At 38.0% G+C, this 16,726-nt stretch overlaps 1 protein-coding gene across 1 annotated transcript in view; it reads right to left on the bottom strand.

The window, feature by feature from the left end:
* Window positions 1-11,022, bottom strand: part of LOC106956217 (neural-cadherin-like) — a 75,908-nt gene extending 64,886 nt beyond the window's left edge. Inside the window, exon 1 of the mRNA XM_015046918.1 lies at window positions 8,512-11,022. Coding sequence (XP_014902404.1) covers window positions 8,512-9,469 — 958 coding nt within the window. The 5' untranslated portion in view covers window positions 9,470-11,022. The remainder of the gene's footprint in view (window positions 1-8,511) is intronic.
* Between the last annotated feature and the right edge of the window lie 5,704 nt (window positions 11,023-16,726).

Below are 16,726 nucleotides of genomic sequence, written 5' to 3'. Positions count from 1 at the left end.
CATAGGACCTGTTTTGTCCCTATTCTCAAGAATCACTAACTAACAAAACTAAAAATAACAGAAAAATGCATTTTGGAAAATGTACATTATATTAACAGTCTTACAAGGTTTTCTGTAATTGATAGAACCATGAATCCTGTTCAGTAGCATCAAATCATACACAATTGGATTAAGCAGCGGAGCAAAAATCCAAATAACACCAACAGGTCCATCTCTGAAAGGCACAAAAAAAACTATGTGAAAGTTTCGCAGTGGTCTCGTAAAATCTGTACTTAAATCCAGTTGAGCTGCAGTTTAACAACTTTAAATGTATTCATTCAAAGTACAACCATAAACTCAATAACTCTGCAGTGTAAGTCAGAATAGTTCAATGAGTGTTTGTTAACGTTTTTGTCTCATTTTGATAAGTACGAAATCCAAACATTTAGTAAGTTCGTAAAGGTAGGATTAAAAACAGTTCAAACATTAAAAATGTTTCAATGCTACAGCATTCTTCTGCTTATGGTTGCTTGGTCGAGAGTTTATTGCTGCAGTTTGGATGAGGTGACCTTGTCCTAGTTGTTGATCGGTGAATAATGGTGCCCGAGGACAAAGCTGATTGGCTGTCAATAAGCTATTAGGACAACAGGGAGAAACGGAGACAATTGGATGGGAGAGTAATGGAAAGCTACAGAGCGAGAATGAGAGCAGAGTGGAAATTAAAAAATAACGTTTATCGTATGATCAGCTCCCCCAAGAGGCTGTGGGTTTATTTACAGCCTTACTTCAGGATATTTTGTTGCTTTTAACAACTCAAACGTCTGAGCGAACTGTAGTTTGGGAAATGTTGGTTTCAGAGATGAAAGCAACAGATGTTTTATTGTGAAATACCTTTCCTGCTATTCCCCTGTATAGATATTGAAAACATCTTCTTTGGTCTTTATCTGTTTTTCAGAGGTTTCTGGAAAGGTTCTAATAAAGATCTGTTCATTATTTAACATTGGAAACTAAATGTCGAGTTGTTTTCTACTGAAAATTAATTCAGTGATTTTTGGTGGCTTGGATCTAACAAAAACAAATTTGCTAAGTTTCAGTTTCTACAAAGACTCTTAAATGTAGTTTTGCACCAGCTTATTTCTTGACCCTGTTTTAAATAAACTAATTATGCCTCATAAATATGTGACATATACAAGTTAATGCTTCAAGATACAGCCGTGTTGTCCATACTTGCGTGCATTTGACCTTATCAAAGTAGCATTTACGAAATTCAAAAATACTGAAATAGCCCCAACAATGTTCATTATTTATGTGCATGTTGCTGTTTTGTTGCCTTGAAAAGGCCACGCTTGAGAGCTTCACTGTTTGGTCATAATAATTTGTCCTGCAGCTCTTTACACAAACACACAGTGTTTGTGCCGCTAACACAGCCTGCGCACACAAATATGCTTGAATGAACACCTTTTTTCAGGGGATTCATTAATCTAATGCATTCCCTAGCTCCAAGCCCTCTCACCTTAACCACAGCATGTCAAGCCACAACACTTACCAAATATTTAACCTGAACTAATCTTTATAAGTTGAGTGGCCAATCCTCACTTTAATGGTATAACTTATAATTAACCTCATAAAGAAATTAAAAGTATGTACGCAGATGTGCAGAATGAGAATATCTGCAACTAAATACGAGACAATTATGATCAATCTGTGTGACGCTGACAGACTCACAACCGCTGTGAAGCACAGCAGCCTGGAGGATACTACTGCATCTGGTGTCACACACACACACACACACGCACGCAAACATGTGGCGCTGTGGCGGGTTGCTTCGGGCCGCAGGCTCAATCCAGAAATAAAGACAATAGAATAAACCAGAAAAAAAGCTGTAAGTGTGTTTGTCACCTCAGGGCTGCCAAGCACCGAAGATCCGCACGGGAACCTGACAGAACAGGACCATGTCTGGGTAATTATGTGCCTTGTGTGTCCATGTGTGTGTTTGTGCGTATTCAACACAAACACTCTTTGACTTAAACAATTAATAACAGTTAAATACAGTGGGGCTGAGAAAAAAAAAGGCCCGTCAGTGTGCAGGCGGATGAATTAATTGCAGTCAACGGTAACGAGTTTCTCATTTAAATATGCAAATAAACACATTTATTACCTTTAATGAGACAGTGTTTTTCCCTGTGTGCATATTTTTAGTCATTTTTTAATATAACAAAAAACAGTCTGGGCCTGTTTGTCTTTTTATTTCATTGCCTTTAAACATGTTATTTAAATTACTTAATAAATCTAAATTAAATTCCTTTATGAGGCGGAGCTTTGCTTCCTTAGAAAATACAGTTTAAAAAAATCAACAATAATTCACAATAAAGGAACAACAAAATACTGATGGGTAAACAATTGCAGTGCTTGTTAAAAGTTACACTAGTTATAAATAATGGATATGTGCAGCTTATGCTGTCATGTTAAAAGCTGCAGCTACAATTAGACTCTCATTGACTTCTTAACTTAAAGATTATTGGGTTTTTATTCAATGATTCAATCATTTATTGATGTAACACACCAAAGTCATTAGTGTTAGAACACATTAGTGGATCTCTGAAAGAATAATGAATTAATGCATAAATAAGAGCAGAGACTGTCAGCACAGCCCAAATAAACAAGATATCAGTTGTTGTCCAGTAAAGAAAGTAAAACTAATCTTTACTTTCCAATAAAACATGCATGATGTTTTTTTAATAATCAGATTTGTCTCACTTTTATTCTTGGTTTTAATCTGTCATTATCTTGCAAGGAGCTCCTGCCTACCTTATTCTTTAACTGTCTACAAACACACTCATTGTGATGCTTTATTCATTGCAAAACCTTCACCCTCCTTTTTTAGAGTTCTTCTTTTAGTTTCCCAGTTTTTTATTTAAAGATATTTCTAGAAACTCCAAAAAGAACATTATCTAAAAGACATTTATGCCTTGTTGAAAAAGCAAAGACGCTCCATGAGATGCTCAGAGTGCAGCAGCAAACAGTATCTGACACATGCAGCATTTCAGTTTATAGAGTGAAAAATTATTGACCGTACAGTCATGAAAGTTTAACTTCGAGTTGCATCCTCCCGAGAGTGATTTAACATGAGTGAATCTTTTATTTTCACCCCAGAAGATGCATGGTTGTTCATTCATGCAGACAAAACATGGACTTCAGACAACTTCAAATGCTTAAATTTGTGTTTTATATATTAGTGAGAAGAGGGTAAACAGAAATAAAGGGTTCAGAATGAGATTTGCAAAAATGATTTGACATGACCATTAAATCTAAAACAACACTGCAAAACTTCACAGAAGCCAGCATAAGAATAATTATTTACATTTGTATAGTTGCTTAATTACAGGAAAAACTCTGGATTGTTTTGTATTTGGACTAAAACTAATTTGCTTGCCTCTAAACTTACTCAGTTTGACTTGAAATTTAGCTTTGACCTTAATAAAACTGTTTGCTTAAATACAATAAAGTTGAGTGAAAGAGGCAGATTGGACTTTTTCAAACATTTCTAATAGTTCATTACTGCAGGTACACAGTCTGTTATCTGAAGTAGATGAAGGTTTATACGCTGGTAGACTGTGTGAAACCTGATCAATGCAGCTCAAAACAAGGCAAAACACTTTCTGTTCAAATAACAAAAAATACTTTGAATTGTTAATATCAGCTCAGCTAAATGAATTAGAATGTTTCCATTCATTCCTGACTTTTAAAATAGAATTCAGAACTTTATTTTTCTATCTTTAAAAGCTCCAGACTCCTTTGACAGCGTTGCAGTTTTGCATGGCCATTAATCAACAATTACAGTATATTTTTAAGTGCACAGCTAATAAAACTAAATTATACAATTATATTCAATAAATTAAATTATGCACTCATTAGTTGGGATAAATGTACCTTTGAAAATAACCTTAAGCAGTTACTATACATACTGTTCATTTGACCCACAAACAGTTTGACCCTATTAATATATTCATGTGTTAAGGTAATAAATAATATTTAAGGCTCACTTAATCACCAAAAACAAAAGAACATTTTTTTATTTACCAGAGTCAAGAATAATTCGACATCAGTACACTCACTGCCATCTGCAGTAATGCACAAGATACAGAGTCCTGTGTGGTTTTTAAATAATTAAAATGCCTGCATAAATGCAAGTGATTGGTGTGAGAGCAGATGAATGTGAAGGGAAATGATACTGATATTAAAATATGTTTTTATTGACCAAAATGACAATAATTTAGTCACTGATGTCCAAACTGTGGCCTGATGTTTGTCACTGAATTCCTGAAGACAATTCAAAGCAGACGTTTGCTGCTCAGAGCTCGTTCCCACACGTCTAAATCTCCACCGCAGCCGACGAAAGACAGGCCGTCTCAATCAGCCGGACAGTTTACAGCGCCCAAATCCCACTCTCTTCCTCTGTGGCCACAAACCGCAGCCAACCTGGGCCTGTTGCTCTGTTTTAACACAAACACAGCTTCCTGTCCAGAGCTCTGGTTCTGCTGCCGTCCATGTGTTCAGACCTGGGAGAGACCCAGGTGAGCAAACACAACTAATTTTTACAAATAAATACCAAAGACGCTGTTTGGATTGACTGATTAGCCAGACCTCACCAGAACATCAAGCTGCCACCATGGCTGTCCAGATGGGATGACTTTAGGCTCTTGGTTAAACATTTACTTTAGGTTGAGTGTGAGGGGGTCACAGCAGCATCTGGATGGCATTTCAACCCGTCAACCAGATCTGAGCTGCTGGCCATCAGCTCACTTCAGACTGACTACATGTTGGCCAGCAGCTCTGATTAACGCTGCTCCCAGATATTCTCCTTGATTTGTTTTAACTATCCTAAACTTTGACTGTTTATTGTGATGGACAGACGATCCGGGGTTTTTTTTAAGGTGTTCCAGAAAAGTTTGATTTAAAAGTTGAAATGTTTCTTCAAACATCACCACATTTATCCAAATGATTGGCAAAATATGGATATTATATTGTAAACTTTAATCTTAAGCGATTCAGGACAAAACCTGCAAGTGCAACTAAAGATTATTTTAGTAATCGATTAATCTATTAATTATTCTCATGATTTAACCACTTAAGCCTTTTTATGCAATATTAAAAACACATTGAAAGATGCAAATAAAATACAAAAACACATTTTATTGCCTAAAATGCAATAACAGCATTCCCTTAGTGACCGTTAGCAGCAAAGGATGCATCTTCAGCTAAAAAGACGCTGTCTGACTTATCAATACATCAATAAGGCTGATCTGTTAACTAATTTATAAATTAACCGATCATAAATGCAAAATGTATACATTTATTATACAGTTTTGGCTTAGTGGCTGCTCTGAATATGTTGTTCTTTCAGCAAATGGTCATTTTCAAAATATGTATTCAAGTCAATGATTAACTGATGACTAAATTAGTTGACAATTATTTAAATAATCGATTCATCATGCAACTTCAGACCGTGGCATTACCCTCTCTGACCACAACTTTCATTCATAAATGATCAAATTAAATATGTTGATGAATAATGATGGATACAATTCTTAATTTCATTGATCTTCCTCCTTTACATGTGAAATACAAATGAGCAAAAGATAAGTTTTGTGACCAAGAAACTGTTCAAAACTGGAGGAATGTGGGTGTAAAGACGATGAAAACAAGATTGTGTAAAATTAATGACTCTACATGAGAAGTTGAAAAAACCTTCAATAAATTAACATCTCCAAGAGCCAAACTTCTAGACAACTAAAACAAATATCCAGAAAGTATATTTTTTAACAAAATAAATTACCGTTATCAAAAACCTAAGAGTATAATTAACAAACACTGGTTTATGAAGGGCTTTCATTACAGGAAGTATCGTAAAACAACCATCCTCTGTCATTTAGAAGACAATCTGTGAACAGTTTGTTCACAGATACCAAAGCTGAGGAAATTTGGCTAAATCACCTCTTTCATGTTGATCATATCAAAATCAGACTCCAGTGTTTCTGTTGAAATTAAGTTGGTAGTTTTTCCAATCTATTCCTGTTCAGTTTAGATGAGACTAGTTGGTTTCCTGTTATAGCATCTAAAGATGCAAAACGAGCTAAAAAGGTTCAGTATCTACTAGAAGTTGTGCTCCATGCTGAGTATATTTTTATTATACAGAATAAACTGAAGAGAAAATCCTCTTCAGACTGAGCAGGTTCAGTTTAACATGAACCTTTTCAGTAACTTTACATTTCATACGTCTAAAATGGTTAACTGTGTTTATTCATGCTCTGAAAAAAGGCCAATGTTGGAATGTTACCATGAGTTTTTTCTGTAAATATTCTGATTAATATGATCTTTTGATCAGTATGCCTAGCCTTATTTATCTGAGTGTAACTGTTTTAATTTTAAAAATGGAATTTTATTCCATGCAACTGAATGGAAACAAAAAAGACTAAAAGGAAACTAGTGAACACTGGAAATATATGTTATTTTAATGGAGCATGCCACTCATATCAGCTGCTCATGGTTACAACTGATAATTCACAAAATATATAAAAAATAAAATAAAAAACTGGAGATATGCTTAAGAAAAGGATATTTTATTCCTGGTTATATGAGCTGAATGTCAAAGGTTATACATACAGTATGTGATATAACGGGAATATTTTTACTGAAGAATGAAAAAAAATTAACTACCCACTCTCCATCCGAATTTCAATAAACACTGGCAGATGAGATAAGTGCTTCATAACTTAATTTGTTGTTTAGACTGAGTGGAGTTAACGATGCAAATGAGTTCCTGCTGCATTGCAGAAGTCAAACATGCAGCAAAAACAAATCCTTCCCTCTATCAGGAGGCTTCAACCATCTGAATATTCAGCTTCAGAGAAAACTTCTGGAGCGACGTGTGTGTGTGTCATTTCCTCTCCTAACTGGAAAACTAAAATCTGTGTGTGAAGTGTTTTGGGGTGTGCTTGCTCACACCTTACAAACTAAACACTGTTTGTCCTTTAACAGTCTGCTGGCGGCACACACAACCTAACACACTCCCTTTATTCTCTCACACACACACTTGGCAGGGATCTGTGGAGTGTTGTGAAGAATGAATGAAAGAGCAGAAAAGTAGCCGTTGACGGTTGGGGTCAATTCAAGCTGCTGGAGAAGAGCCAACACATGGGCCGTTACACACACACACACACACACACACACACACACACACACACACACACACACACACACACACACACACACACACACACACACACGCATACACACACACCGACTGAATGAACACTTCTCACTTCTCAACATAGTAAAAATCTGCACAGCAGTGTGAAAGGAAACTTTCTGAAGCTGCATGAAACCTAAAATATGAACAACGATGACTGTAGTGAAGAGTTTCTACACTCTTCCTTATGGAAACTTCAACCTCCGGCTAAATTTCAATGCTCCTTTACTCACTTTGTCTGAATCAAGAGCTGCAAACCAGATACCATTGTTGTTACTGTCCAATTTTAGCCCATCTGCTTCACTGTTTGACATGCTGAGCTTTTCGGAGCGGTCATTTTCCTCATGTCTGCCCATGTCCTCTCACCTCTGACATCAACAAGGCGTTTTTGTAAACCTGATAGATGGTTATGATTAAATCAACAGTTTCTGAAAACTGCAAATTTGTTTAATCTCCTTTTTTCCCTCCATTCTGATGCTGGCTTTGAACTTCAGCAAGTCGTCTTCACCACACCTAAATGCTCTGAGTTGCTGACATGTAATTTGTTGTTTCACTTGTATAACTGAGCAGCTGTATCTAACAAAGTGGCCGATGATTGCTTTTTATACCGACCCAGAATTATTCAAACCTTTAACAGATTTCGATTTAAAGGTTTTCATTTAATCAAGATGTTCCCTTACGGAAAGAAGCCAGCATCTCCTAACATATAAGACAATTTTTGAAATAAAAAATGATTGAACTGCTTTTAATTTACATTGTAAACAAAAGTGGGTTGTCGAAAATCATTTATGATCTTGCCAAAAATCAACTGAAAAGCATTTATTATCATATTTTTTGCGGGTTTCTGCTTGTTTTTAACCAAGTTATCTTTGGTCATGAACTTCAACTCTTTATGGTGGGAAGACCACCTTGCCATTACCCTAATGTTTTTGCTTCCACAGGTTCAAATCCAGACTGCAATTGTGCAACTCAAAAACGTTAATTTGATCTCTGATCAGAAGAAGAATTTTACCAAAATTAAAAGATTATTTTTAATAAAGTTAAATTTAGCATCCGGACTTTACTTCTCTTTAGATCCCGCTTTACCTCCAGAAAAACATCAAACTAAGGCAAATAAACTTTATAAACAATTGGATACCAACAATAAAAATACTGTTCATGATCTTAAGTACAGAATTCTAAGAAACCAACTGACCCAGAAACCAAAACAGCAGCTTGTATCGAATCCTGTAAAGCTACTTTTGCGTCTTTACGCAGGGACGAATGAAGCGTCTGCGTCTTACCTCGCAGATTCTGGATCTTCACCATCACCTCCGCTGGCTCCTGCAGACTGCGCGCAAGGTACAAGCGCCCCGAGTCCCTTTCGATCTGTACGGGCGAGTCGGCCTCGGATATCACCTCGAACCACCGCTGGTCGAACCTCTGGTCCGGCACAGTGAACACCAGATCACCCACTCTGATGTGGTCCGGAACGGTCACTGTGTAGCTCAGATCCTCGGACAGCGCACGGGGTCTGCGCCGCGCTCTGCCGGAGCCGCGAACGTCGACGCGAAGGAACACCGGGTCACCGATCAGCGCCACGTCCCCGCCGTCCTTCACGTACAGCCGCAGGGTGAGCTGCTTGACCCCCAACAGCGACCCTACGAGCCTCACCTGGCCGGTTTGTGGCACCACGTGAAGCAAACTGGACTGTGGTGATGCGTAAAAAGTTGTGCGTCCATTTCTCTCCGCGTCGCCGTCTTTTGCGTCAAAGCGAGCCAAGACGGTTCCAAGCGGCGCCAGCTCGTCCGCTTCCACCGTTTTATTCCCGCTGATGAACTGGGGGATGTTGTCATTCCTGTCGGACACTTCAACCTGGACGACCGCCGGTCTCGTCTGGCACATGGGCGGGAGTTCCACCGTCAACTCGTACATCGCTATAAACTCTCGGTCCAAAGGTTTGGTGGACACCAGAATCAAACGGTCCCGACGCTCAGAGTCGTAAACGATCCTGAAATCAGAGGGATAATTCCCGTACAAGCTGCCGTCAAGATTAGCACCGGAGCAGACTCCGGCTTCTAGCAAGATTGAGACCCCATCAACGGGCGATCCAGCCGGGGAGTTCTCAGCGATGTGGCCAAAGTAGTGCGCTGGATGCCTGCGCTGCGCGGAGAGACTCACCGGCGGAGCGTAAACCAGCAGCAGGAGCAGGAGCAGGTGGAAGGTGTTCAGGAGAACCGCTTCTCTTGCACCTTTGGTCATGTTTCCATTAAAACAGTTTTACTTACAAAAGACAGCAAAGTGTCCACGGGAGCCACGAAAACGGGCACCTCTCTCACATAGATCCACCTTAAAACAGCGCGAAATAGGAATTATCTTTCTAGATGAAATACAAGTATTTTTCAGCTACGTTTGTTAAATTATTTCCTTTAAAAGCTCAAAAAAGACCTCGATCCTCTGTCATGAAGGATAAGAAACCTCCATCTAGAGCGCAGGACGGAATCCGACAGTCCTCTCTGGATAAATCACCCAACAAGGACTTTTACGCATGGATCAGACTGGTCCCATTTCCCAACGTTTCTTGGGGACATGAAAGACGCATGAATAGAAAGAACAGTGACGAAAAATATAACCTGGAGTATAATTTCTCTCTGCTCAGTTTAAAATAGAAAGTTCCAGCATATAGATGCGGATGATGCGCCAAAGTGTTCCACACTCTCCGGGTTGACTCCTCCGGAGGATGGAACAGACTAACGGACACAGATGCATCAGGCTGGCTCCATGTGGCACCATCGCACCGCCCACTGGCCCCTCGGAGGAGAGAGACCAATCAGGACGCCGGACTGACATGAGTGACACAGCGCGAGGCCCGCCCTCTGGAAGAACGGGTCTACAGATGGTGAGGAAAGGAGACAAAACCTTTTCTATATGTGGGTTAACTGCTTAAAAGGGTTTTTTTTTAAATTAGCCCTGATCAGATGTGATCATCTCTATCTTTCATTCAACACCCAAAATCAGATGCAGATCAAGCTCTATGGTAAAGATGACAAAGTGATTTTTGTATATAGCAAAAAAAGCTGCTTAGCTCTCAAAATGACATTTTACTGCATTTATAGCCTAAATTTAAAATCATTCCCACAGTTATTAGACATATAATTAAGGACTGAAGCATTAATTTAATAGTAATTCCCATATGAAAAAAAAAATCTATTACTTAGGCAAAACCAGTCTAAGGTATCGATGAAGCCTTAGCAGTAACTCTGTGCACCAAGTGGCTATTATGAAAGAACATAGTTGTTTTATTCTGGGCATAAACTAACATTTTCTTTTCCCAAATGAGATTCTGTATTTTGCAAAGCTGTGAGTCTATAGAGATACTTTGTTTGAGATATTTAACTCAGAGTAAATACTTTAAAACATATTTTGCTACAATCTGATCTTCTATCCTTTTGGATTTTGTCTATAGCAGTTTTGCACATCTATGCGCTTAATTTTTTGTTGGATGGGGAGCATCTTTGAACATTATTTTTCAACTCAACATACTTATCTGAATTCAGGTCTAAACTTTAAGCAGTTCTTTAGGTTTTTTGTCTCCGTCATTGTGTGCTCATCCAGGAGGAGTGAAGGCTGCAAGTCGATGAATGACTTGTCATTACCATCTACAATAACTCTGAGTTGTAACAACATTTAATTTCCCTTTAGGATCAATAAAGTGTTTTTGAATTGAATTGAGTCGATGCAATCTGATTGGTTTCCTTAGACAGAAACTTTTTAAATGACTTTGAATAATAAAATGAGCTGTTCAATAATCAGGATCAAATGTAATGTTTGTGTGATTTTACTGAAATCATTTTTTGTAAAGTGCCTCAAGGTAACATTTGTTGTGAACATTATGAATTGAAATAAACTGAGTTTAAATGATTGGAGCGGCAAAGAGTTAATAAATATTTACACACCACGTTTTTCAGATTAGAATATGTAAAACAGTTTTGAAATCCCTGGATCAATTTTCCTCCAACTAATAGTTATGTACTGTTTATTGACATTAATTGTTTTTGTTTGTTTTAACGTGCGATGATGTAAACAACACGACGGGGCAGGAATTCATTTGCAGGGCCCTGCATTTATTAAATATTCAATGTTTCAGCCCAGTATTCAGCCCAGTGGTGGCATCTCAGTAAAACAGCTGTAGAGGTGCAGTTTCCAGCAGTGCTGACCTTCCATGATCCACAGCAACTTTGATGGAGAATGATGTCTGTCAGCTGAACACAACTGCATTGGCAGTTTTACTTGCCAGCTGCAGCATAATAGCAGAGAAACACCAGCAACTGGCGGCAAGATTGTTCTCAAATTTGGCATAAAACATGTATCTGAATAAGTGTCAGAGTCAAAACGATTTTAAAAAACAGCACAACAGAGTCTGTAAAACAAATTACTATATAGGTTTGACCTCTATCACTGTCACAAAATGCAAAAGGGAGACCGATATAAGCCGTGTGACATCACCCACTAGCTTGTGGACTGCTGTTTTGAAGTCTTGAGTTTGTCCTTTGGCTGCTGCCATCTTGGATTTCCAGACGCAAGACTGACATGTAAGCGGAGCATTGGGTAGCTGCCACAGCACTTCTCTGTCATACAAAGTGACAGCTATAGAGACCAAAACATTTGTTTTGTACCAGGCCATAAGCCTGTTTACTTTAGAATGAAAGGTGGATATTTTGAAACAGCAGAGATATAACAGAAAAAAACAAAGAAACAGCAACGTATGGCACTTTAAAGTACATTTCTGCGGGATTATCTTCATAATAAACTCCTAATCCTTTATAAATACTTCACACTTTTCTGTTTCTGTAATTAATTTAAGAATTGTTTTTCATTTTCTGAAATGAGGGCAAGTTTTAGAAATGTTGGGAGGGAAGCAAATCAAAAATGAAGGTGAAGAGGAAATTCTTCTTCACAGAAAATTCCACAATAAGAAAATGCATATAACAGGAGTCAATAGCCCATCAATAATATGGCTAAACTGTGCATTTTTTACCACACAGAATAGAAGTCATGCAAGAATATTAAACCTATTAACATCTGGAGATCTGCAGCTGGGCTGGGGTTAAAGTTTTCACTCTGATACCATTCTGTGTGAGGCTCTCTTATTCAGAAACATCACAAAACACCTGCAAAAATTAAAAAAATATTATGCGTGCTTCACATTTTCTGTTGGACAACATTAAAATATGAGGTAATGTCCAGCTGTTGCATATATCCAGGTCTCAATTTATGCAAAGATAAAGAATTTTTGTTATTTTAATGTCTTTCCTTTGTTTTCCTGTACATATCTTTTACACCACACCTTAGAACAATTTAGAGTTTCCCACAAATCCAACACGCATTTTTTATCAAGCTATGAGAGGAAACTGGAATTCATGGAGAAAATTTGAACCTTGTTGTTACAAGACAACACTGTTGACAACAACTATCCCACCACACAACCAGAGTAATTCTCTTTTTAGCAAACAATTGAGGAAGATATAAAGAGGAAACACAGATACGAATAAAAAGCGATTAAAAGATGAAAGTGCAATAGAAGTGTCGACTAAGCTTTTAGATTTTTTAAGACTAACAGAACTAATACTTAGCATTCAGTTCTCTCTTTGCTGAATGCAGTAATAACAGTGGGAAGCTGCAGTGTAATTTGTCCTCTGGAAGCTGTTTAACAAAAGGACAATTTGTTGAGATCACCCTGTTTTTCTTTCTCAGCGCTTCGAGGATTAAAAGCGATATAAGATTTCATTCTTCAAAAAATGTCATCTCTGTGTGCTTTTATAATTTGGGGAATCCCTCTGAAGTTTTCTAAAATAAGAAATTGTCTTCCTGGGTTTTTGTTTTTGTTCATTACTGCATAGAAGTGGAGTGAAAACTGTCTGAAGCCTTTGATCAGAGACTGGAGGAGGAGAAGAAATGGTTGAAATGAAGGAATGGAAAAAGGCGCAACAGAATGAAAGTAATCACTTTAATACTGGAGCAGAAAACAGCACTTTGCTCCCGTCAATCAGGAAACAAAGGTTGCTGTGAATTTGTTCTGGAAGGAACTTCGAGTTTCTCTCTGCTTAAAAACTGTTTCCTGCCTGTTTTCCAATAGTAAATATATATATAAAACAAAAAAAATGAATAAAACATTTACAAATAAAGCTTGCTTTACATTTGCTCTAAATTCATTTTAGAGTTCTATCCATCCTCTGTCTTCCAGATATCGATGACCAGATTCCTGGGGGAAAAGTCCAGCAGGAAACTCCACATATCTCTGTCTGTCCAGCTCATTCAGGGGTCCCCAAGGTGTTCTCAAGCCTGAAGAGTATATCGTCCCTCTAGGTTCTAGGTCTGCTCCAGGGAAAATGAGGCATCCTGATCAGATCCCTGAATCTCCAATCTGACTCCATTTCATGTAGAGAAGCAGCAGTTCTGCTCTAAAATCCCCTGGATGACGGAGCACCTTGCCTTGGGCTGCATTATGTGTTTTCCAACCACAAAGAGTCATTTTACAGCACAATCAGGTGTTACCTTCAGTTGTTTTCAGGTGTTTACTAACTGCTGCTGGCTAGTCTGAAGGGGCTGACTGGGGAAGTCGTTTTATGCGGCAGAAGCTCTGAAACTTGGAAACTGTAGCTCCGAGGAGGAGCTGTGCCTTGAAGGAGGGGCTAGGTCCACCCAGGCGTTTTGTAGAGCTGAATAGTTGCCATGGAGATTAAAGGATTTCTTAAACATAAAATAATGATGATAACACTCCAAATATGTTTGTGGTGAGGGAAATACATTACAACATGATGTAAAGCTCGAAAAAGTCAATTTTACAGAATGCTGCCCCTTTCAGTTCTCATTTCAGCTGCTTTTTTCTGGATTTTTCTTCATTTAGTCAGTTAATAGATCACTTTGCTTTTTTAGCTCAGCTCATTTTTTACCACAACATTCCTGAAGAGTTGCTGCAGGTCCTGATTGGCTCTCCATCTCCTGCTCCATTCCACCATCACTGAAGAATCAAACTTAGACAGCTCAACTTCTCCCTAAACAGAGATTTACTGAGATGGAACAATTCAACTTTGACCTCAGACTTAGAGGAAGTGACAGGATGTAAGGAAGTACAAATACTTCGTTACTGTACTTGAGTACATTTTTAATGTTTCTGTACTTAAACAGATTTTTGCATGGGTACCTTTGACTTTTACTCCACTGCATTTTACATTAAATATGTTAATGTTATACTTTTATGTTTACTGCAGTTCATTTTTGTAGCTTATTTGTCCGTATGCATAAGTACAGTGTTTTAGTACTTTCTCCACCACTACTTAGAGGTTCTGACTTTCGCTGAGAGATCCTGTCCAGGAAGACAACAGAGAGGATTTGTGGTGGTTCTAGTCAGAGTCCAGCCTGAACAAGGCTCATGTGGATCAGACAACCTGACTTACATGGCTGTCAAAGCAAATCTCCAAAGGTACTCCAATTTTCCACAGACAGGAGGAAAGCCACATGGCTTTTCCTAAATCTGAGGTTTGAGTAAATTTTCTCAATAGTTGGGATACAGTCTCCATCTTTTTTTCCCCTATAATTTTAGCAAATAATAAAATGTTGAAGTTTAACTGGCAGAAAAGACAAAGAAGATGACAGGAAGTGGTACGATGATGATGGCGCGGCATGTTTTCTAATGACATCACATGAAAAACGTATTCATGTATGATTTTAATTGTGTTTCTTCTGGAGGCATCGCAATTAAGAAATTGTGTTTGTTCTATAAAGTTTTGTGCACGTTTGTAATGGAAATGCAGCTAATGAAGGATATGATTCTACAAAGGGACAAAATCAAGACAAAAAGAAGACAGATGGAGGAAATACTCCTCCCAAAGCTACTGATTATGTTTAAATGATGAGAGATGATTGGCAGCAAAATGAGAAGCCCACTGCTGAATGCATTTGTCTTCATGAATCAATGCTGGATTATTTTTCAATCAGTGTTCTTTTCAACTTGAACTAAAGCAGATCTTTCTGTTTTTAAAGACAGCTTTCATGGGTCAAACTTTGTCAATGAGGTCAGGAGAATCAACATTTTTTCCTTCTGTGGTTTAGCTTCGGGTTTCTGCAGCTCATGAAGCTGTGATCCACTGCTGCAGGGCTGTGCCTCTTCTTGTTGATTTGTCTAAGTACCCTCACTTACACCCAGGCGACATGTTGGCTGCAGCCTCCAATCAATTGGTCATGCTTTTCCAAGCCTTCCATCAGAAAACCTTCAAAGCAGACTAAACTGGGAAAAAAGCCTCCACCACCTCACTACACAGGCTCAGAGAAGAGAGAGAAAATGTTCTCACAGAGTATGCTGCTGCATTAGGCAGTCTGTGTACTTAAAATGCATCTAATATCATTTTGCACTTCAAAAAAAAAGATTCATACTTTAAATTCAAGAGTTCTGCATATTTTGTATAGTGTAGTAAAAAATATATTTGCCCCATACATATTTCTTGTATTCTTTTTGTCATTTTTTAATAGTTCAGATCATAAAATTATAAAACTCAGTTCTCAATGAAAAAAGGTAAACTTTTAAATAAGAATTTACTTCAATTAATCCCATAGTTTTGGTTAAATTTAACAAGGCATGATTACTGCCAGACCCAAAGACTAACAAGCTAATAGTGTTTCCACTGACCTTAAGATTGAGAAAATCAGAAATATGAAAATAAATTATCCTAATGGAAACATGTCAATTTAAAAAACTCAAAATTTACAAAAACATTTTCGCGCTAGGATGAGGTGTGCATCGACTGTTTAGAAAGTAGTGTATTTCGCAAAACTGCAATGGAAAATCTTTTACGGATCACAAATCCTGTGATCAACAACCGAATGTTACTAATGATGGAAAAGACGAAGACGACAAGAAACGGTAGAAAGATAAATTCTTGCGTGACTTTAATTGCATTTTGTAATCAATGAAAACACCAAAAACTGTTATTTAAAAAGTCACAAATGGAGCAAATCAACCAGGCTACAAAACGTAATTTCACCAGAATTTGAGGCATTACTGTAATAAACAGGAAGTAGAGGTTCCAAACTATCATGGAGCATACATCCCAGAAAAACAGAAAGAGGCCTGAACTTTGAAATTACTCTGATGTTTGGGCCTCTGGTAAGGCACAGACCCACAAGTTGAACTGAATCTGCAAATATTTTCCCTGTTAGCACAAGAGCTTGTTCTCAGAAAAGCCAAACCACCTCATGAGAGTGTACAACTTTTTTTGAGAAGTTGAGGAAGTTATTTTGAATTTTGTAGATTCTCAACTTTTTTTTTTTTTTTAAGGTTTTATTGGTCTTGATTTGATCGTTAACTGGGTAACGAGAGAAGGGGAAGAGATGCGGCAAAGGTTGCCAGGCCGGGAATCAAACCTGCGACAGCCGTGTCAAGGACTCAGGCCTCCATATGTGGGTTGTGCTTAACCACTGTGCCACCACAGCACTCAACTTTTTCTGATACGATACTTTGAA

The sequence above is a fragment of the Poecilia latipinna genome, unplaced genomic scaffold, assembly GCF_001443285.1.
Source record: "Poecilia latipinna isolate Pla-1442-1.1 unplaced genomic scaffold, P_latipinna-1.0 Scaffold798, whole genome shotgun sequence".
Taxonomy (NCBI): Eukaryota; Metazoa; Chordata; class Actinopteri; order Cyprinodontiformes; family Poeciliidae; genus Poecilia; species Poecilia latipinna.
This window is presented reverse-complemented; position numbering and strand designations above follow the sequence as displayed.